This window comes from Physeter macrocephalus, chromosome 6, assembly GCF_002837175.3.
Source record: "Physeter macrocephalus isolate SW-GA chromosome 6, ASM283717v5, whole genome shotgun sequence".
In the NCBI taxonomy this organism is placed as follows: domain Eukaryota; kingdom Metazoa; phylum Chordata; class Mammalia; order Artiodactyla; family Physeteridae; genus Physeter; species Physeter macrocephalus.
In genome coordinates this window covers 48178482-48199443 of record NC_041219.1, presented here as the reverse complement: position 1 = coordinate 48199443, position 20962 = coordinate 48178482, and the positions used below count along the sequence as shown (strand labels likewise).

Below are 20962 nucleotides of genomic sequence, written 5' to 3'. Positions count from 1 at the left end.
CCTGGCCAGGGAACTAGATCCCGCATACCGCAAAAAAAAAAAAAAAAAAAAAAAAAAATCCCACATGCTGCAACTAAGACCTGGCACAGCCAAATAAATAAATACGTATTTTCAAAAAAGGGGAAAAAGCAGGAGAAGGAAGGATTTATTATTACTTGCAGCAAGGAAGGAGAACACTGAGGATCTTTCCCAAAGCAGTGTCTCCCCAGACCACAAAATTGGGAAAGTTTTAAGCTAAGGGTGGGGAATTCCCTGGCGGTCCAGTGGTTAGGACTCTGTGCTCTCACTGCCGAGGGCCCGGGCTGGGAACTGAGATCCCACAAGCCACGTGGCGTGGCCAAAAAGAAATAATAAACTAAAGACGCATGTATGTTCAGGAAGGGGCTTGAGCAGAGGAGAATTCGGCATAGAATTGGGGCAAAGGTCGCCAGAGTCCAAGCTTTAGCTGATTGAAGCCAGAAGGGTCAACATCATCTTTCTGTCCTCCACTTGGATGGGGGCCTCAGCTCCTGCAGAACTCAGAGACTGTATTGGATTAGGATGTGTATCTCTTGAGGAGGAACCGGGACTCTGTTTTATCACTGACTATTGTTTCTTGATTGCTTTTCCTTTGTTCCTGCATTCCCTCACTTCTCTTAATATCATTAATTACTGAGACCTGTTCAAGGGCAAAGCACTATGGCCAAGCTGACATCCCCAAATGGCTTAGGCCAAAAATAGCCTCTCTTATGTCAAGAAAGCCATGCCTGGTTCTCTTTCTCTGGGGACCCCCTAACCTATCTGCTTACACCTGGACCTGTAGGAGACAGCCCCTGCCCTCAAGGCCCCCAGGCCCCAGCGTGGACCTTGATAAACAGAACCCTGTGGGCTCGGTGCTGTCAGAGGTCAGACCCAAGGCACAGCGGGGGGGCCCCCCCGGGCAGGGTGTGCCAGGACGGTGCAGCTGGAGTAATCAGTTCAGCTCCAGGCGAGGTGCAGGCTGGAAGTCTCAGCCCCTCCACCCCAAAGCTCAGCCAGGCAGCCTAACAAGGACAAAGCCAGCAGAAGGGACACCTTGGGAAAAATGCCTTCCCTTCCCCTCCCCTCCCCCATATCCAAGAGAGACACAGCTTCTCTCAAGCTGTGGAAAATTACTGGGAGGCACTGCCACCTGGCTGCGTTGCACTCTCAGAGCAGATAAGGCAGTGGCGGGGCAGGTAGACACGGAGCCGGCATGGTGCAGGGATGGGGATGTATGTCACACGGTGTGGGTGCCGCAGGGTGTAGGAGTCCGCATCCCAGCCTCCACCCCACGGGTGTGAGCACGTCTCATTCAGCGTGTACTGAACACAGGAGTGAATATGTGTATGCGTGAACCCACAAGGCTCGGTTCCCCGGACAGACCCCACTCACTTCTGTGCAGAAGTTGCTCTCGTGGACATGCTTTTGCGTGCGTGTTTACGCTACTGTTTATTGAGCACCTACCACGTGCCACGTGCTAAACTCTCCATATGCATCTTACCGCACCGTCAGTCGTCTTATGCGGTAGGTATTATTATTCCCCTTTAACAGACTGAAAAACAGACACTGAGGACTTACAGTAACCAGGCCAAGCTGGAGGGTGGGCAACTGCTTGGAACCGCTGCAGGACATACCTGGCTACAGAAAGGGCGTGGTGTTAGCAGAATGGAGAAAAGGGACAGAGTCACAGGCGGGGCCCCAGGAGAGGGAAGAGACATCAGGGATGAGCTGACAATCCTTCCATCCTAGAAAGGAAGTTGTTGCTCTGTTGCCACGGAAAGACCCACATCATAACACAAAGATGCCCTGCACGGTGTAAAGTCCTGAGGTATGCCTATCTTATACCTCTGGACCACACCCTACAGTAGATAACACACACTACGCCCCCGTGTGGCTTGTGGGATTTTAGTTCCCGGAGCAGGGATGGAACCGGAGCTGTCGGCAGCAAAAGGGCGGAGTCCTAACCACCGGACCGCCAGGAAATTCCCCTACCTCCCCCCACATCAATTTCCTGTAGAAACTCCTGGTGCTGTACCTGTGTCTGGGCAGGCTGGCAGGTAAGACTGTGATGCCAGTGCTGGGCAGCCAGTGGGGCGTGTGTAGCTAGCAGGACGGCTTCGCTGGCAGGAGAAGGGAGGAGGGAAGCTTGGAGAAGTCTCTCTGGCTCTCCTTCTCTGCTGTTTCGTCTGCCTCCCACCCAGGCCCCAGCTCAGGCCTCCTCAGCCCTGGCCTGGAAGTTTGCAACAAGCCACTCTGAGGTCTCAGCTCACCAATCCAGGCCCCTGCTCCCCAGCAGCCATGATAAGGCCAGGGGGACCAGCATGAAAACCTCCTAGGAGCTGAGGACACAGCAGGAAAATAGCCCCTGCCCTCATGGAGCTGACGGTGTAGAAGGGAAATGGGCAGTAAACACATGTCACGTGCCTAGGCCCATGCTCCGCAGTAAGAAAAGCCACTGCAATAAGCAGCCCACCCACTGCAAGGAAAAGTAGCTCCCGCTCGCCGCAACTAGAGAAAGCCTGCCACAGCAGTGAAGACCTAATGCAGCCAAAAATTAATTAATTAATTAATTTAAACAAACATAACCATTGTTAAAATTTATAAAGAAAAAAAAACACGTGTCAGGGCGTGGGGAGGCTATAAAGAAAAGGGAAGTTGGGTCAGGGACAGACACCACTATGAAAGTAAAAGGGCAAAACACAGCCTGGGAGCAATTTGCAAAACACATATCTGACTAAGGACCCAATCTAAAATATACTAAGAACTCATGACTCGGTAATAAACAAACAACCCAGTTTTTAAAAACTGAGCAAAAGATTTGAACACGTTTCATCAAGGAAGATATATGAACGGCAAATAAGAACCTGAAAAGGTGTTCAACATTATTATGGGGAAATGAAAATCAAAACCACTACACACCACCAGAATGGCCAGCATTTAAAAGCCTGACCATACCAAGTGTGGCAGAAGATGTGGAGGAACTGGAACTCTCACACCGTGAGTGGGAATGTGACGGCATACAACCACTGCACACCTATCAGAATGGCTAAAATAAAAAATAGTGTTGTACTTCCCTGGTGGCGCAGTGGTTAAGAATCTGCCTGCCAATGCAGGGGGCACGGGTTCAAGCCCTGGTCCGGGAAGATCTGGAGGAACTGGAACTCTCACACCGTGAGTGGGGATGTGACGGCATACAACCACTGCACACCTATCAGAATGGCTAAAATAAAAAATAGTGTTGTACTTCCCTGGTGGCGCAGTGGTTAAGAATCTGCCTGCCAATGCAGGGGGCACGGGCTCAAGCCCTGGTCCGGGAAGATCCCATATGCGGTGGAGCAACTAAGCCCGTGCGCCACAGCTACTGAGCCTGCGCTCTAGAGCGCATGCTGTGCTCCGCAACAAGAGAAGCCACCACAATGAGAAGCCCGAGCACCGCAATGAAGAGTAACCCCCGCTCGCTGCAACTAGAGAAAGCCTGCGTGCAGCAACAAAGACCCAACACAGCCAAAAAGAAATTAAAAAAAAAAAAAGTAAACATGCACTTCCCATGCAACCCAGCAATAGCACTCAGGTATTCATCCCAGAAAAATTAAAATTATGTTCATGTAAAAATCTTACATAAATGTTCATAGCAGCTGTATTCATAACAGCCAAAAACTGAAAACAGCTCAAATGTCCTTCAGTGGGAGAACAGATACACAAACTGTGGTCCATTTACATCATGGGACACTTACTCAGCAATAAAAAGGAACGCACTGTTGAGACCTGCAACAACTTGGATGGGCCCCAAGGGAATTACGCTGCCAGAAAAAAAAAATCTCAAAAGGTTATATGTTGAGAAAGGTTGAGAAAATCACCTCCTCCTCCAGGAAGCCCTCCTGGCTATGCCAGCCCTGATTGGGTGGGGAGGGGAATCCTACCTCTGATTCTTACAGGACTTCTAAACTGACCTGTGTGTCGAAGGCCAGACCATGCTCTGTCCAGGGCTCTGCTCTGACAATTCCTCTGTGCATTTCTATCCTGACCGGGTGGGTGGCTCCGAGTTTTCCCAAGCCTGGAGCTCAGGGCTTGGTTGGATTTAACTGAATGACATCACCTCGTGATTGATTAGATCTCAGAAAAAATCACCTATTTTGGAGTAAACTTCACAAACATTCTGACTCTTTTTGCACAGATGAGGTCAGAGGAGCCCAGAGGGGGTACTTCCTTGCCCCAAGTCACACAGCATGTCTACAGTGATCAGCTCATTGATGAACCATGATTGAGATGGGAGGGAAGGTGAAGCAGCATCTTGTGTGGAGGTGGAAAGCTCAGCTCTGAAGGCCCTGCCAGCTCAGTCATGGGAGGAGAGGATCCTTCAGAATCTGAGAAGTGAGCCAGAAAAATTGCTTCTGTGGGTATTTATAATTAGAAGTTTCTGTGAAGCTTGAGTCCAGCCCAGAATCCATAAGCCAAGCCCAGCCTCTCCCACCCACCAGCTTGGGTTATTCTGCAGACTGGATAGAACTTGCTGGAAGCTGGCCAAGGCTTGGCTTCTGCCTTCGAATCCAAGCTCACCCCCCAACCCCATGTTGCCCAAAGATGAAGGTTTACCCTCCTCTCCCCTGTGCTGCACAGAAGGGGCCTGAATGCCATTCCAAAGGGGCCAAAGGCCTCCTGCCTTGTCAGCTATGGCCCCCTCTGGTGCATCTGGACATGTCTCAGCATCCGTGATCTGGTGCCCTGAGAGCACCCCATCAGCCTGCTGGGGCTCACAGCTGTCAGGTAGCGTTCTTGCTTTAACCACCCCTGCTCTGACAAACCTCTTCTTTTTTTTGTTTTTTTTTTTGTTTGTTTGTTTTTTTGTTTTTTTGGTCACACCGCTTGGCACGTGGGATCTTAGTTCCCCAGCCAGGGATCAAACCTGCGCCCCCTGCACTGGAAGCACGGAGTCTTAACCACTGGACCGCTGGGGAAGTCCCCTGACAAACCTCTTCTTCCTTCAGTGATGGGAAGTTGGACTGACTTGTTTTGCATATCCCAGAAAGGAAAGCAGTCTTGCTACCTGGCTCAGAAGACAGAATTGAGTTATCTGAGTGGAGACTCACAGACCCAGGACTGGGAGAGCCCGTCTGCCCCTCAAGAGGACTTGGTGCCCCTCCCCTGTGTCCTGCAGCCCCTTTTGCCTGCCTGTGGTGGGGTCCTCAGAAAAAGCTATGAAGGGATCCAGGAGTGCATGGCCCTGAAATTAACTGTTTACATCAGCCCATTTTACAGATGAGGAAACTGAGCCCCAAAGAGAAAGAGCTGACTACAGGGTTGGTGGGGGGGACAGGACGAGCTGCCAGCAGAGCCGTACCCTGGGCTCAGATCAGCTTCTAGTACTTCACAGCCAGCAAACCCCCAAACAGCATCCAATAATCCCTAAAGCTCACACGAAGCCCTCAGGGGAGGTGCTGATTTCCCATCTTCCGGAGGAGCCTGAGACTCAGACAACCCCGGTGCCCTAACAGCCCTGATTTCCTTACCCTCTCCACCTTCGCTTTGACTGAAAATTAGCCCCCTGCCCCCACCCTCCAGAGAAACGATGCAAACCCTCAAAATGACGACTCATTCATTCATTCAGCATCTCACTCATTCATTCTGTAAGTCTTTATTGAACTCAAAATCTTGGGAAGATTTTATCAAGTGCTTTCCTGCAGTTGGACCAACAGGCCCTGTGTTCGCCTTGGTTGGAGTCAGGGTGTGAACATGGCCCTCCGCAGACCCCTGAGCAAGCCCCTCGAGGAGACTGGGGCCGCCTGGAGTCAGTCCTGGAGCTTGCCGGCATACACCTCGGCCCTGTCCAGGGGCGGCCCCCGGTTCACAGACGTGTACGAGGGCTCCGAGGTCCCCAGGGACTTGGGGACGGCCTCCTGTGTGATCTGGGAGTCGTGGGCTGTTTCCCCGTCGGCACTGCCCACGTCCCTGACGGAGGAGATGAACAGAGCCAGGGTTAGGGGCGCAGAGCAAACCCCAACCCGTCAGCTGGTCAGGGACCTTTCTACTTAGACATTGCTTTCACAGAGGTCACCTTAGGCCTTCATTCAATAGACCAATCTCTCCAGAGCACTTACTGTGTGCCAGGCCCTGGGATAAGAAAAGTGTCACTCTTTTGGAATTGTGTGAACAATTTACAGGTCTTACCGTGAGCTGGACAAATGTCCCCAAAGAGCTAAGACTGTATGGGGAGACAGACCACAGCACACAATGACCAGACAGAGTGGACGAGTCCACTGGAGGGCTTCCTGGAGGAGGAGGCAGTTAATCTGCCCTTAAAGGAGGAGAGTGGAGGCTCCGAAAAGTATTCCAGGCATTTCATAGGAAGGACTAGGAAGTGTCTGGGGAAAGAGTGGGAAGTTGGGTGCAGCTGGAGCTGGGGTGGGGATGGTAGGAGGCACAAATGGAAGAGCCAGGCTAAAGTCAGATAACAGGACCTTGGTGCCAGATTAGGGTGCTGCCCAAAGGGAGGGAGGGACATCACCACATCCCGACTGCTCCCAGGTCTGGCCAGACAGACCAGTCTCTTGGTGGCTCATCTCATCTGTTATCTGTGTTTTTTTTTTTTTTTTTTTTTTTTTTGTGTGGTATGCGGGCCTCCCTGTGCTGTGGCCTCTCCCGTTGCGGGGGACAGGCTCCGGACGCGCAGGCCCAGCGGCCATGGCTCACGGGCCCAGCCGCTCTGCGGCACGTGGGATCCTCCCAGACCGGGGCGCGAACCCGGTTCCCCTACATCGGCAGGCGGACGCGCAACCTCTGCGCCACCAGGGAAGCCGTGTGTTTTGTGTTTTTTTTTTTTTTTTTTTTTTTTTTGTGTGGTATGCGGGCCTCCCTGTGCTGTGGCCTCTCCCGTTGCGGAGGACAGGCTCCGGACGCGCAGGCCCAGCGGCCATGGCTCACGGGCCCAGCCGCTCTGCGGCACGTGGGATCCTCCCAGACCGGGGCGCGAACCCGGTTCCCCTGCATCGGCAGGCGGACGCGCAACCTCTGCGCCACCAGGGAAGCCGTGTGTTTTTAACTTAAATGTCAGAGGGCAATCTGATTTCCAAGTTCACTGCCCGCTCCCTTCACCCACCCCACGTCTCTTCCTGCCTGGCTAATCTCTACCTTTCCACGTAATTTCACCTACTCCAAGGAGCTTTTCCATCCGCTCTCTCCACCCGCGCCGGGACAGGCAACTCCCCCCGCCCCCCATCTTTAAAGCCGCCTGGGTCTCCCGCCTCTCTTGCTGAGATGCACACTGCATGTGAGTTTTCAATTCATCCCAGTCCTGGTAAAAATCTGTTCCTGCTGTTCCCTCCTCCAGGAAGCCCACCCTGATGCTCCAGGTAGGATCTGCCCTGCCCTCTTCTGGATTCTCATGGCACCTGCACCTGCGGCTGCCTCGATTCACCCCCTGCTCCATCCTCCCAGGATTAGTGGATTCCTGTCTTCCCACCAGGCAGCCCCATTAGCTGCTCTAGACACCCCATGGGACACCTCCAGTCCTGATCTAAATAGACACACATCAGAGTTGGTAGTGGTGCCAGGAGACTCAGGAGCTCTGGTCCAGCTCTGTTTTACCTGGGGGTGTGACCCTGGGCCACCCTTCCCCCCTCAGGCCTCAGTTTCCCCATCTGTACTGCAAGCGAGTGAATTATAAGGACAACAGAAGCTCATACCCATTTAGTACCTGGGTACTGCCCTGAGGACTCTATAGGGAATATTTCACTTAACCCTCGAAACTCCATGGGGCAGATAATATTGATTAGAATCTCCATTTTCCAGAAGAGGAAACTGAGGCATAGAAGCATAAGATACGTACCCAAGACGCACAGCTGTGTCAGAGCTAGGATCTGCCCACAAAGCCCCAGTGTTCAGCAACCCCCTACCCAGCTGAAGACTTGACCTTGGACACCCCAGGACCCTGCTCCCCTCTCACTAGACCCCACCCCACCCAGGGTGGAAGGCAGCCCTCTTGCTCCCGGGCTCTCCCCACCTCAGGAGACCCTCCTGGTGGAGTGTGTCCCCAAGCCCTGTCTGCGTCCCCCCCAACTGGCGGGTACTCACACGAGGCTGAGGACAATGGCGCCAGCAAAGCCAATGAGCAAGAAGAAGGGCAGGGAGCCCAGGAGGGACGTGATGACGATCATGCCCCCGCTCCGCCGGCCCGGCCACGTGTCGATCGCCGAGTACGGAGCGACTGTGGGATGCAGGCTGGTTACTCTCCAGATGCTGCACCCCCCCAGCCTCCTCCCAGGGACGCACAGGGGGCCCCCTGCCCTGGAAGCCTAAAATCTCAGGGATGAAGCAAGGACCCAGGTCAGTGCCCCTCCCTGGGTTTCAGGTGTAATTATCTGACTTGCTACCACATCCCACTCCCCAACTTTCTCTTGCATGTGTCTGCTCTCACCCTCTTTTAACTGTCTTTTTGCATAATTTTAAATTATCAACTGACTCAAGTCTTCCGAGACGGATGGGATACAGAGAGTATAAACAAAGTAAAGGTGGAGCGTAGGTCCCCAGTCTAACGGAGTCAGGGGGACTGTGCCCTCCCTCTGCTCTGGCCAGTGTCACCCTTTTGGAACTAAGTGGAGAAACCATTTATAGATCCTACTGTGAGCTGGCCACTTTTCATCCAGTGTCTCCTGCAAATCCCATGAGACCCCCGTTCTGCAGATTGCTCCCTGCGGCTCAGGGAGATGGAGCTCCTGTTCAGGGGCACTGAGACTCCAGCCTCAAGCCTGGAGGCCTGTCTCACTGCCCCAAGAGAGCTGGGCCTGGTGCTTTTACCTGGATTACCCAAAGGAACCCTGCTGGGGAAGCAGAGCAAGGATTCTTCTTCCCACTTTTCAGATGGGAAAACTGAGGTCCCACCCAGCAGTGAGGCTCAGATGCTGGGCTTGAACTTGGGACTCTCGGTCCCAGGGCAGTGCTGTTTCAGTGTTTCCGCAAAGCATGGGCGTGCCACTGGAGGGGTGAGCAGGGACAGAGGGTAGGAAGGAGCCCCCGGCCACATGCACGCCTGCCCAGCTACACCCTCACTAGCCGTGTGACCTCAGGCAACCTCACAGAGCCCTAACTGGCCCATGAGATTACCATGGGTGGCAGGGGAATTGTTCTATTTGGCTGTGCCCCGCAGCTTGTGGGATCTCAGCCCCCCGACCAGGGATCGAACCCAGGACAGCTGAAGTGAAAGTGCGGAGTCTGGACTGCCAGGGAATTCCCAGGGAGTTCTAAAGTTAGGGTCACAGGTCGTCAAAATTACCGTACGAAATCTCTTCTGTCACCCCTAAGGTTCAGCGGACATGATTTGGTGTGTATAAACCTGGGATCTGTGTTGAGAACTCAGATGGAGGCTTGAGGGGGGCAGGGCAGGACCACTGGCAGATGCCTGGGCCTGCAAGACCCCCCATTTCAGAAAAACCATAGGAAAATGGCACTCCTGCTGCTTCCTGGCTCATGCCCCTGTGGCTAAGATGCCTCTGGAGCCGCCTTACAGAATAATGATGTCCTTGTGAGGGCTCAACAAAGGGGCTCGTTAGGGTCTAAATGCAGGATAAACGCTGAGCCCTTTGGAGGCAAATGCACCATCAGGGCTGGAAATTCCGGCTGACTCTGTCTTCAGTTACACCCATCCAGCCAGCCAGCCCAAACGCCTGCAAACCCTCCACCTTCCTCTGTCATGGCACTTGGTCCTCGAGGGAGGGAGGGAGGGAGGGAGGGAGAGAGAGAGGATGAAGTCTTGGGTTAAACTATTTTAAGATGCATTTTCCTCATAACCCAGTAACCTGCTTGTATCTGGGGAGACTCTTCCAAGTGACAGCATGAGTCTGCTTCCCTGGGTTCCCTCGAGGACCACTCCCAGCTCACTTCCACCACTTACGTCGGTTGGTGCGGATGGGGTCCGACCACAGGGTCTGGTCCTGTACCAAGCCTGTGGACATATTGACCAGGACGTACTTGAATCTGGAAGGAAATGGAGCAGGGGTGACTTCTCTCCATCCTGTGAGCCTCAGCTTCAGCCACAGGGAGGGGGAGGGACCGGGGCAGAGCTGGGGCTCGTAGGAGATGGAGATCTAGGTGGCCCCAGTGGGGCGGGGGGGCTCTGGCAACAGGATGCTGCTGGACTTTGCATTGGCAGCACCTTTGCCCACGTGTTTCCACAGCTCAGATGCCACCTCATCCACGAAGCCATCGGAGCCTAGGCTCTCCCTCTGGGAACCCCTCTGTTTCTCTGCCGTATATATTGTGCATGTAGCAGATTTGCTGAGTATTGACCCATCTGTCCTTCTTGCATTTTTGCCTTCCTCTATTCCCGGCCTGGTCCTTGGTCTCACAAAAGTGACTTAAAAAAAAAAAAAAAGGAATAATATCCATTCGCAACCCCGATGCCCTGTGATAAAGGCTAACTTAATATGCAGAAAATCCCAATCAAGTGTTACAAAACATAAAGGAAGATCAGGTGACACACTAGAGAATACCCATGGCCTACTTTAGGTCTTCTTCACCCTCAGTTAAAAATGATGGATGTTCTGAGATCAAAGAAATCAACAGCCTCTAGTTTGACACTTAAAAAAACATGAAGACCCTTAAAATCTTTGTAGCATCCAGTGTTGTGCTTAATCCCTGCTTCTCTAGGTTTGAAGATGAGAATTCCACAGGCTGGTATGTGTGCCCGGTGTCCCCTAGGTAGGGTGGGCTCAAGTAGGAGGGAGGGGTTTTCCCACATTAAGAACAAGGTCAGAGGTAAGGGTTGAGGGTGGGGAAGAGGACAGCCAGGACTCAGGTCCTGCGCAGTGGCCGAAGCCAGAGGAAGGGTGAGCCCTGTGAGAGGATGGAGGTAAGGGATGGCCTGGGCCCCAGATGTGGCCTAGAGGGTACAGAGACCCCAACCTAGGCGTCTCCATGGTAACAGGGGTGCGTGTAATCAAGGCTCGGCACTGGGTAAGACGCCTGGCCCTGGGTCAGGCACAGAAAAGATGCTCAGGAAATACGTGTGAAAATGAACCAGGGAGCCACTGTGCGCTGCCTGCAGTGCACCCTTTCATGGGTGGGCCACGAGAGGGTGCACTGCAGGGAGGCGGGAGAAGTCTTTGCGCTGAGCCCCAGTTTTTCTCGAGGTGACCCCCTTCCCTCTCTGGACCACAGCTCCTTCCCTGTCAAACGAACTGCCACATGGATGATGGGCCAGGACCAGGTGCATAACTTGTAGGGCCCAGTGTAAAAAGGAAAATGCGGCCCCTAGTTTAAAACTTAAGAATTTCAAGATGACAGTGGCAGAGCATTAAGCCAAGAGGGGGTCCGTCTGAGCGCAGGGCCCTGTGCCCGGTCACGAGCCCAGGAAGCCAGGAATCCTTTATGGCACCCGGGACGGTCCTGGCATGTGGTAGGCTCCAGAGAAGTGTGGCTTCTCACACTTCACCGGCTCTAGGTCACCCCACGTCGGGGCTGGGGCACACCTGCCCCTCTCCGGCAGCCGTTCACACCCACCTGTATTCCGTGGCTGCTGACAGGGGTGGGTTGCAGAGGCCCCAGAAGTTGGGGTCAGACAGGCAGGTCCCATCGGTGCCCACCCTGACCAGGTATGCGCTCAGGATCTCCGAGGCCCGGGACACATCCCTGACAGCATCCAAGCTGGGCAGGTCGCTGCAGGGGGTCAGGTCGAAGGCCACCGCCTTGTAGGGGCCTGTCCTCCCTCCCTCTGTTTGCTGGAACGTCGAGCTGAGTGGGGCCTTGGTGCTGTCCTGCACAGAGGCGTTCCTGAAGCTGGCTGTAGAGGCAGTTCCGGGAGTGACGTTCCTGGCCACCCCAGCTTAGTCACTCACTCAGTCATTCAACAAACGTCCCTAAGCATCCTCTCTGCGCCAGCGCTGTACTGGGCCCTAGGGTCTCTTCCTTACTTGGTGGGTGATCTTGGACCACTCACTTTACCCCTCTGGACCCTCTGTGAAATGGGAGGAAAATACCTCGCAGTGCCTGCAGATTGGGATTGGGCACAGGTAGGCAGTCAATACTTGTTTGCTGAAAGAATAAAATGATGACCCCCCAGGAGCTGCTGTAAACGGGTGCTGGCTAGAAACGTAAGAGGTTGTCATCGGGTCCCTACTCTCAGATCCCAGGGTTGCTGCCAGTGAACAGGTCGGGGCTGGCCCAGAGCCAGCAAGTCCGAATGCGTGGCTTCCGTCCCAAACACCGATCTTGAACTACCGCGGGAAGCCTTGCGCAGGACTTGAGCTTGAGGACCACAGAATCTGATTTGCTCTCCAGCTCCGGGAGCTCCCCTGAGTTACTCAGCCTCTCTGAGCCCCGATGATTTGCCCCTGTGATGAGCAGCCTAACAGTTACCTTGCAGGCAGGTTGTAACTATTAGCTCTAAGGTGTGCGGAGCACGAAGCACAATGTAAGTACTCAGTGATTGATGCTGTTATTTCCCCCACTAGACTGGATGTCCCTCCAGGGCAGATGCACGTCTGTGACCGCAGTCACCCCGCCCAGGGCTGGCACAGAGCGGGCACCAGTGCATGTCAGCGAGGTGCATGGGTGGTTTAATTGCAGGGATGGAGCACCCCTCTACCTGTCTCCTTCCCTCCTGCCTGCAGACAGGTCAAAGCCCCTTTCAGAGCAGCCCAGAGGAAGCAGGACCCTTACCCGAGTCGACCAGGACATAGAGGTAGACCTCGTAGGTGCCATGGAGGGCCGCTGGGCTGTCAAACATGCAGAGAGGCTTTTCCAAGGCCACGGTGGTAAGTGTGGGGTTGCTGGTGGCAAAGGTCACACTAGCCAGCTGGGGCTGGAGGTTCACACCTGGAGGAGCAAAGAGGCCAGCAGCTGACCCCCAGCAGAACTGTCCACACCCATGGGCATGCTCTGCGCACGCGCACGCACGCACACGCGCACGCACGCGCACACGCTCTGCGCGGGCACGCGCACGCGCACACGCACACACACACACAGACACACACACACACACACACCCCCCCCTCACCCTCTGCAGTTACTGAACATCTGCGGTGAGCCAGGCACTGGGTTTCACTCTCCCTGTGGGCCATCTCAGGGACTTGTCTCAGACACGGGCAGCTCCCTGTCCCCACCCAGCCATCCTGACCAGAACCAGGAAATCCAGCTGAACTACTTCTCTCTCGCTCCCCCCAACAGACATTCAGTCACCAAGAACCCCATTGCTCCTCCTATGCATCTCTCCACCCCGTCAGCCCGGTCTGAGTCCACCCTCTTCACCTGGACCCTAGTAAACAGCCCTCCCCGATCCTCTGCGCTGCGCTCTATTGTGCAAATCTGACTGCGTCCCTCTCCTGCTGGGCCCCTTCCTGGCTCCCTACTGCCCTCCAACACGGTCCAGCCTCTCTGGAGGGCAGTGAGGTCCTGAAGCTCTGGGCCTTGCCTCGTGGGTCTCCAGCCTCCCCTGCATGCACACCCCCTGACCTCATGCTCCGGTCACACCGATGGACAATGGGTGGGAGGTTCCCAGGAGAGACAATGCCACCCCCTTCCTCCCTGAACTTGCCCATGCTGCCCCTTCACATGAAATCTCCCTCCGTGTCCCGAGTCCAAGCATCACCATGAGTCTAGTCCAGTCCCTTCTCTGCTCTCCCACAGTCCCCTGTGTGTCTCTTGCAGCACCCAACACAGAGCCCTCGAATCCCCATCCGAAGAAGCTTATTAATCAACGTTGGCTATTATTATTAATATCTGGGTCCCCAGAGCCTGCACAGGGCCTGGCACAGAGCAGGCATCTGTGCCCATTCCTGGAGGGAATAAGTTCCCATTCCTGATGCCACTTCCCATCCAGGCTCCTCTGGGGACCCTTCAGGAGGATCAGGGTGCAGGACACGCCCCGGGACACAGCTGCCCGCCCTCCCCGGGCACAGCCCCCTCCTCTCATCCGCCGTTTACCTGAGCCAAGTCGCAGGCAGCCGAGGGCCAGCAGGACCCAGAGCGGAGGCATAGCCCGAGAGAAGCTGCGACAGGGCGGGCGGTCCAGGGGGCGAACGTGCACCGCGCCTCTCCCGCCGCGCGGAACTGTCCGCCCTGGGCCCCGGGCGTGCCCCGCCCCCGCCGCAGCCAGCCAATCTTCGGCCTCCTCGCAGGATATTTGCATAAACCCCGTCCCGGGCTCCCCCGGACCGCGAGGTGCTCAGGGCACAAATCCATCCCCTGACCGAAGCTCCTACTGTGTGGCGAGGCTGGAGCGGCGCTTTCAGGGCGTCTCTCGCCTAATGAGACCTTGGGGGCAAACCACTCCCTCTTTGAGCCTTAGTTTCCACACTGTAAAGTGAGGACGCTGATTCCTTTATGGAATTCTATTTATGGAAACCCTACTATGTGCCATTCACTGGGCTCTTGTGAAGATGAAACGGGTTAACGGGTGAAAGTGGTGTCATGGAAAACCTCGAAGTCCTGAGTCTGTGAGCTGTCTGAAGACCTCTGGTGTGGCCCTTCAGTTCAGAGGCGCAAGGCCAAGGCCCCGGGAGGCCAGGGACTCGCCAAGGCTGCAGGTGGGCTCCGGGGCTGGTGGAGTGCAGGAGTGCTGCCCCCCAGCCCAGGGCTGTTTCAAAAAGGGTGGATCAGGGTTTCAAGGCGTGCTTCCTGGGGGAGCTTTTGAAAATAGTGTTGGGGTCTTCACCTGGACCAGATGGTTCCCTCCAGCCTCAGGAAGCGTGCCCATCTCCCAGTACACCTTAGATTTTACATTTTAAAAATAAAAGTAAAAGGACGGAAAATTTTAAAACTGGAGCCCAACAGTAACTAGTGAATCTGTGTATGACATTGATGGTATAACCACTTGAAGAAAAGGACTGTACCTGAGGGACTGTGGAACAGGCCTGCCTGCCTGCGCTTCCTTGGTGGACCATCCTCTAAGGACAAAGAGACCCTGGTCCTCACTGGTGAGGCAGTGGTGACGGTGGGATACAGAGCAGCTGAGAAGCAACTTTGGGGCACCCTAGGACTGGTGCTGTCAGGACCCAGCTTCCCGCCATAGGATGAAGGGGATTTGGAGTGGGGGAAGGGGGAGTATTTTCAATTAGCAATATTATTTTGAAAAAGTAACAAAACGACTCCCAAGCTCTGTCTACTGAGAGGACATAGAAGGGATGACAGCCTGTTGCAAGGAGCTCACTTAGCACTCTTGGACCCGAAACCTCATCCACCAGCAAACCGCACCAGGGCCCCTGGAGAGATGGTGACTCCAGGGCTGGGACAGGGTAAGTCCAGAGGAGCTTAGAAAGTAAAGAAGCTCTCGAAGAACGATGGCACAGAAGGGGCTTGAAAGGGCTCCCAATGGTCAGATTGGAGAAAATTTGAGCACAAAGTAACATATTTAGCCCATTGGATAAAATCCAAATCCATGAGTCAATACTGATACTTTTTAAAAATATTTATTTATTTATTTATTTATTTGGCTGAGCCAGGTCTTAGTTGCAACATGTGGGATCTTTGATCTTCGTTGTGGCATGTGGGCTCTTAGTTGTGGCATCCATGTGGGATCTAGTTCCCTGACCAGGGATTGAACCCAGACCCCCGGCATGGGAAGCCCAGAATCTTAGCCACTGGACCACCAGGGAAGTCCCAATACTGATACTTTAAAAAACGTTTCATAAGAGAAGGGAAAATTCTTCTTTAAAGAAGAACACCAACGAATAAATGTAGAGAGAATGACAAAACCAAAAATCACTATTTTACAACCAGCCTGGTAATAACTGATTCGAGAAGGAATCATCTCAGAAGATGTTAAAATCATAGTGTCAAATATTTTTAGGGAACAAGATACACAGAAATCTGGAGACACCAACTTAATGAAATAGTCAAATCTGATGTCACCATAATGGGATGGACTGACCTCACGTGCTTCCCGGCATCATGGCTCTGGGAAGGGCTCAGCATCATCTATGGATTTCCTGGCCAAAAAGTCTAACCGGAATCTAATCAACAGCAAACAATCAGGCACATTCAAACTGAGGGATCTTCTGGAAACCAACTGGCCTGGATGCTCTTAAAATGTTACTGCCATAAAAGGCAAAAGCAAAAACAAAACAACAAAACAAAAGGCTGAGAATTACTTGTAGACTGAAAGGGACATAACAACTATTGTATAAAGGCACTGTGACCCTTGATGAATTCTTGGGTAAAAACAAAGAAGCTTTAATGAACACTGTGGTAGTTAGCATGACAAAGAGAGAAATTTGAATTAGCGAATGTGCATTGGATAATAATATTTATTAGACACTAAACTTCCTGAGTGTGACCACCTTATTGTGGTTCTGTAGAGGGAGATGCATGCTGGACTATTGTGGGTGAGGCATCGTGATATCTGAAACTCACACATGTATTTAAGGAGAGAAACAGGGAGAAAATAAGAGACAAAGCAAATGTAGCATAATGTTAACAATTGCTAAGTATGGATGTTCACTGTTCTCTTCTTGAAACGTTCCTATAGATTTGAAATTGTTCAAAGTAAAAGCGTTGGGAGAAAAAGATTCTATGCTCAGCCACAAACGCACTGATCCCCTCCCAGGGCCTCAGTTTCCCCTCTGTAAAATGGGGTGGGGGTTTGATGGCCTCTCAGCTCTGACCTGCCAAGAGTGGAAGAACAGATCCTTATCTCCGGGGAACAGAAAATGCCCCGAGATAAGGAACTCTTGAGCAAGGGGTGGGGTTTTCCTCCAGGAATTTTTATGGACTGACATTTCTTGTCCGGCGACTGTGTGTGTGTGAACCAGAGTTTGTCAGAGGCCAGCAGAGCTGATCTTGAAGGCTCAGCCCAGAATCCCCCATGAGAGAGAAAAGGAGCAGGCAGGGACTGACTGTCTCCTCCAAGACGCTGCAGTTTCTTATGAAAAAACAAACAAAAATCCTTAGCCTCTTGCCAAATATGGAGAAAATACTTGGGGGAAAAAGTTAAAATAATAATCTACTGAGGCCCAGAAACATTCTGCAAAAAAATGTTTTGGATTTATAAACAAGTTTCCACTTCAAAGTACTGACTTTTGTTTGGCAGATTCTGAAGAAGGGAAAAGTGCAGGAGATCCGAGTCCTTTGCCTGGGTGACACTCATGCTGGTGTCCGTGGAGGGAAACTGGGGTGACAAAGAGGCCCTGACACCTGCCAATGCGTCCTCCTGCTTCAGCCCAAACGTCCCATGTGGACATTCCAAAAATTGTTTTTGCAAATACCAATTTTTTAAAAATTTCCCCCTTTTGATCAGGCCCATTCCAGGGCCCTGAGTCTTCCGTCTGACTTAATATTTTACTTCCAGTTTTATTGAGATATGATTGGCATACAGCCCTGTATAAGTTTAAGGTGTACAGCATAATGATCTGACTTACGTACAGCATAAAATGATTATCACAATAAGTTTAGTGAACATCTATCATCTCACATAGACACAAAATTAAAGAAGTAGGAAAACAATTTTCTTCTTAACATCTTTATTGGAGTATAATTGCTTTACAATGCTTTGTTAGTTTCTGCTGTATAACAAAGTGAATCAGCTATATCCCCTCCCCCTTGCGTCTCCCTCCCACCCTCCCTATCCCACCCCTCTAGGTGGTCACAAAGCACCGAGCTGATCTCCCTGTGCTATGTGACTGCTTCCCACTAGCTATCTATTTTACATCTGGTAGTGTTTATATGTCAATGCTACTCTCTCACTTCATCCCAGCTTACCCTTCCCCCTCCCCGTGTCCTCAAGTCCATTCCCTGCATCTGTGTCTTTATTCCTGTCCTGCCCCTAGGTTCTTCAGACCTTTTTTTTTTTTTAGATTCCATGTATATGTGATGAGAACTCTTAGGATTTAGGCTCTTAACAACTTTCATATGTAACATACAGCAGTGTTCATTATATTTATCATGTTGTACATTACAACCTTAGTACTTATTTAACTTATAACTGGAAGTGTGTAGCTTTTGACCGAGTTCATCCAGTTCCTCCTATAGCCCCACTCCCCACCTCTGGTAACTACAAACCTGATCTCTTTTTCTATGAGTTTGTTTGTTTTTGAAGTATAATCAATTACAGCACTATATCAGTTCCATCTGACTTTAAATCTGTTTGTGTATTTCGATCCATCAGACCCTCTTTCTGAACCCTGGCCTGGACTAAGCGCTTGCTAAGAGGCCACGGAGCAGGAAGTTCTGTAATGCGAAAGGTTATACAAACCCAGCCCTGCACAGACCTCCTTTGAATTTGAAACATGGGGAGTTTATAGGTTGGAAATTCTTGACCCAGAAATGTTTCTCCAAAAGGGCCAGAGAGGCCTGAGCCGGTTTCCACAACTCTTTTCTTTCGATGTCACCCCAGCGAGCACTTGGTCTTAGTCCTGGCCACATCTGAGATGTCCTGGGAGCCAAGCTTTTAGCTGTGGTGACATTAAGTCACTTTCAAACAAAATGAAACAAAATGAAATGTGAGCAAAGAAACCCCAGCCCCCAGGAGCTCACCCATGCACCACCAGGTCCAGGGTGTCCTCAGCAGCCCTCACCTCTCTCCGCATTCCCCAGCCTCCTCCCCCCCCGCCCCCCCCAGCATCCTGCAGAACAGCCCCAGCAGGGCCCTGAAGGGCCTTGGCTCTGGTTTTTTCTGCAAAGCCTTAATTTCTTTCTCAGTGAACTGGGGGTACTCAAGGTGCCCTCTGGCAGAGCAGAGGCGTGAAGTGGGGTCGTGGGGTGAACATGACTGGGGTGCTGGGTAGTGTGGGGAGTTAGAGCCTCCAGACCTTCACCCTCCTTCTCCAGGCCATCAGAGGCCTTCCCTTCAGTGCCCACTCAGGTAGAATCCAACCTTACTCTGCAGGTATTTACTTTTTTTGTGTGTGGTACGCGGGCCTCTCACTATTGTGGCCTGTCCCGTTGCGGAGCACAGACTCCGGACGTGCAGGCTCAGCGGCCATGGCTCACGGGCCCAGCCGCTCCGTGGCACGTGGGATCCTCCCGGACCGGGGCACGAACCCGTGTCCCCTGCATCGGCAGGCGGACTCTCAACCACTGCGCCACCAGGGAAGCCCTGCAGGTATTTATTGAATGCCTACTATGTGCTGGCCACACCAGTCTCCCAAGTGACTCAAATCCATCTGTTCCTTTCTGGTCCTGCTCCAGCCGCCCGGCACATGCTATTACTTTGCTAGGGCTGCTGTAACAAATACCACAGACTGGGGGGGAGGAGGCGGGGCTTAAACAACAGAAACTTAGTTTCTCACGATTCCGGAGCCTGGAAGTCTGAGATCAAGGTGTCAGCAGGACTGGTTGCTTCTGAGCCTCTCTCCTTGGCTTGCAGGTGGCCACCTTCTCCCTGTGTCCTCAGATGGTCTCCCTCTGTGTGTCTGTGTCCTAATCTCCTCTTCTTATAAGGATGCCTGTCATATGGATTAGGGACCATCCTAATGACCTCATTTCACCTTATCACCTCTTTAAAGACCCTGTCTCCAAATACAGTCACATTCTGAAGTACTGGGGTTTAGGACTCCAACATTCACCCATGACACACATACTTGGCTCTGTCTATGCCTTCCTGCCTGGACTAATAACATAATAACAACAATTGCCCTTATGTGTCGAGGACTACACTAAGTGTTTTACACACGTTAACTCATTTATCACATCCAGTCTGAGAGGCAGGTATGATTATTACCTCCATTTGACAGATGAGGAAACTGAGGCTCAAAGAGGTTGAGCCTGTTAGACTGTAAGCTCTGTGGAGGCAGGAACCTTGTCTTTAACCCCAGCACAGTGCCTGACGCTGTTATGCAGGACAGACAGACATGCCCAGTGTCCCCCAGGTAGAAAGTAGAGAGAGGATTTTCAACCCATGTCATGGGACCCCATCATCCATGCCCTAACCACTGCACAGACCTGCCTCTTCCTTGGTCTCCTCTCCCCCAGAAACCAGAGTGGCACTTCTAAAATGCAAATCTGGGCGTCACTTCCTCATGTAAAACCCTTCAGGGGCCCTGACCAAGAAGTCCAAGCTTCTCACCCCGGCATCCAAGGCCTCACACGGCTGGCTAGCTCTGCCAACCTCTCTGCCTTCCCTCTCTCCCCCAACTCGGGGCACTAGCCCCCCTGAACATTGGCATGTCCCCAGGCTCACCACGCTCTCTCTTGCCCTCTGTTGCTCCAAAGATGCGGCCTTTTGCAGCGTCCCCCAGCTTTGATATCAACAACTGATGTTTTCTCAAGGCTGATTTTGACTGCTGCCCTCAGACAGCTGCCCAAGGCCTTTTTGCACATGTTGTGCCCACTGCTTGGAGTGCCTATGCTCCGCACCCTTCCATGGAAGCCACCTGTCCTCCAAGGCCCGGCCCCAATCCCTCTTCTTCCAGGAAGGCTTCCTTCCATGGCTCTCCACACACGCCATGGCTACTGTGACAACATCATGCCGGTGATGTGTCTCGCTCCCTCAAACGCCAGAGTAAGAGCCCATCCCCGGCTGTGATAGGATCTTCTTTGTTACAGTGACTCCCATGCCCTGCACAGGGCACATGCCCAGCAGTGTTTGATGAATGAATAAGTGAAAGAATTTTTATTTATATTATTTTATTTTTTAAAAAATTCATTGATTTATATGGCTGCGTTGGGTCCTAGTTGCGGCACACAGGATCTTGGTTGTGGCATGCAGGATCTTTCCTCGCGGCACACAGGCTTCTCTCTAGTTGTGGTGCACAGCCTCCAGAGTGCACGGGCTGAGTAGTTGCGGTGCGTGGGCTTAGTTGCCCTGCGGCGTGTGGGATCTTAGTTCCCCTGACCAGGGATCGAACCCGTGTCCCCTGCACTGGAAGGCGGATTCTTAACAACTGGGCCACCAGTCCAGTGGTTGTTGTTGTTTTTTTTTTTCTCTTTTAGTTGTGGCTCACAGGCTCTAGAGCGCAGGCTCAGTAGTTGTGGCACACGGGCTCAGTAGTTGTGGCACACGGGCTCAGTAGTTGTGGCACACGGGCTCAGTAGTTGTGGC

General features: G+C 52.5%; 1 protein-coding gene across 1 annotated transcript; it reads right to left on the bottom strand.

Annotated features, from left to right (window-relative positions):
* Positions 1 to 5618: 5618 nt before the first annotated feature.
* Positions 5619 to 14008, bottom strand: UPK3A (uroplakin 3A). Its single transcript, XM_007128745.3, has 6 exons — positions 13912 to 14008; positions 12649 to 12804; positions 11491 to 11770; positions 9884 to 9966; positions 8068 to 8200; positions 5619 to 5946 (listed from the first exon to the last, which is right to left on the bottom strand). The coding sequence occupies exons 1-6, from the start codon at positions 13961 to 13963 to the stop codon at positions 5787 to 5789; spliced, it is 864 nt and encodes a 287-aa protein (XP_007128807.2). The 5' UTR covers positions 13964 to 14008; the 3' UTR covers positions 5619 to 5786.
* Positions 14009 to 20962: the final 6954 nt, after the last annotated feature.

What these genes read in the sequence shown, in the direction of transcription:
- UPK3A (XM_007128745.3), bottom strand. Translation starts at nt 13,963, where the DNA reads ATGCCTCCGCTCTGGGTCCTGCTGGCCCTCGGCTGCCTGCGACTTGGC. An exon ending in CTATGTCCTGGTCGACTCGG is followed by an intron (nt 11,771 to 12,648) that starts GTAAGGGTCCTG and finishes CTGCCTCTACAG; the next exon opens with CCAGCTTCAGGAACGCCTCT. An exon ending in TCAGCAGCCACGGAATACAG is followed by an intron (nt 9,967 to 11,490) that starts GTGGGTGTGAAC and finishes ATTTCCTTCCAG; the next exon opens with ATTCAAGTACGTCCTGGTCA.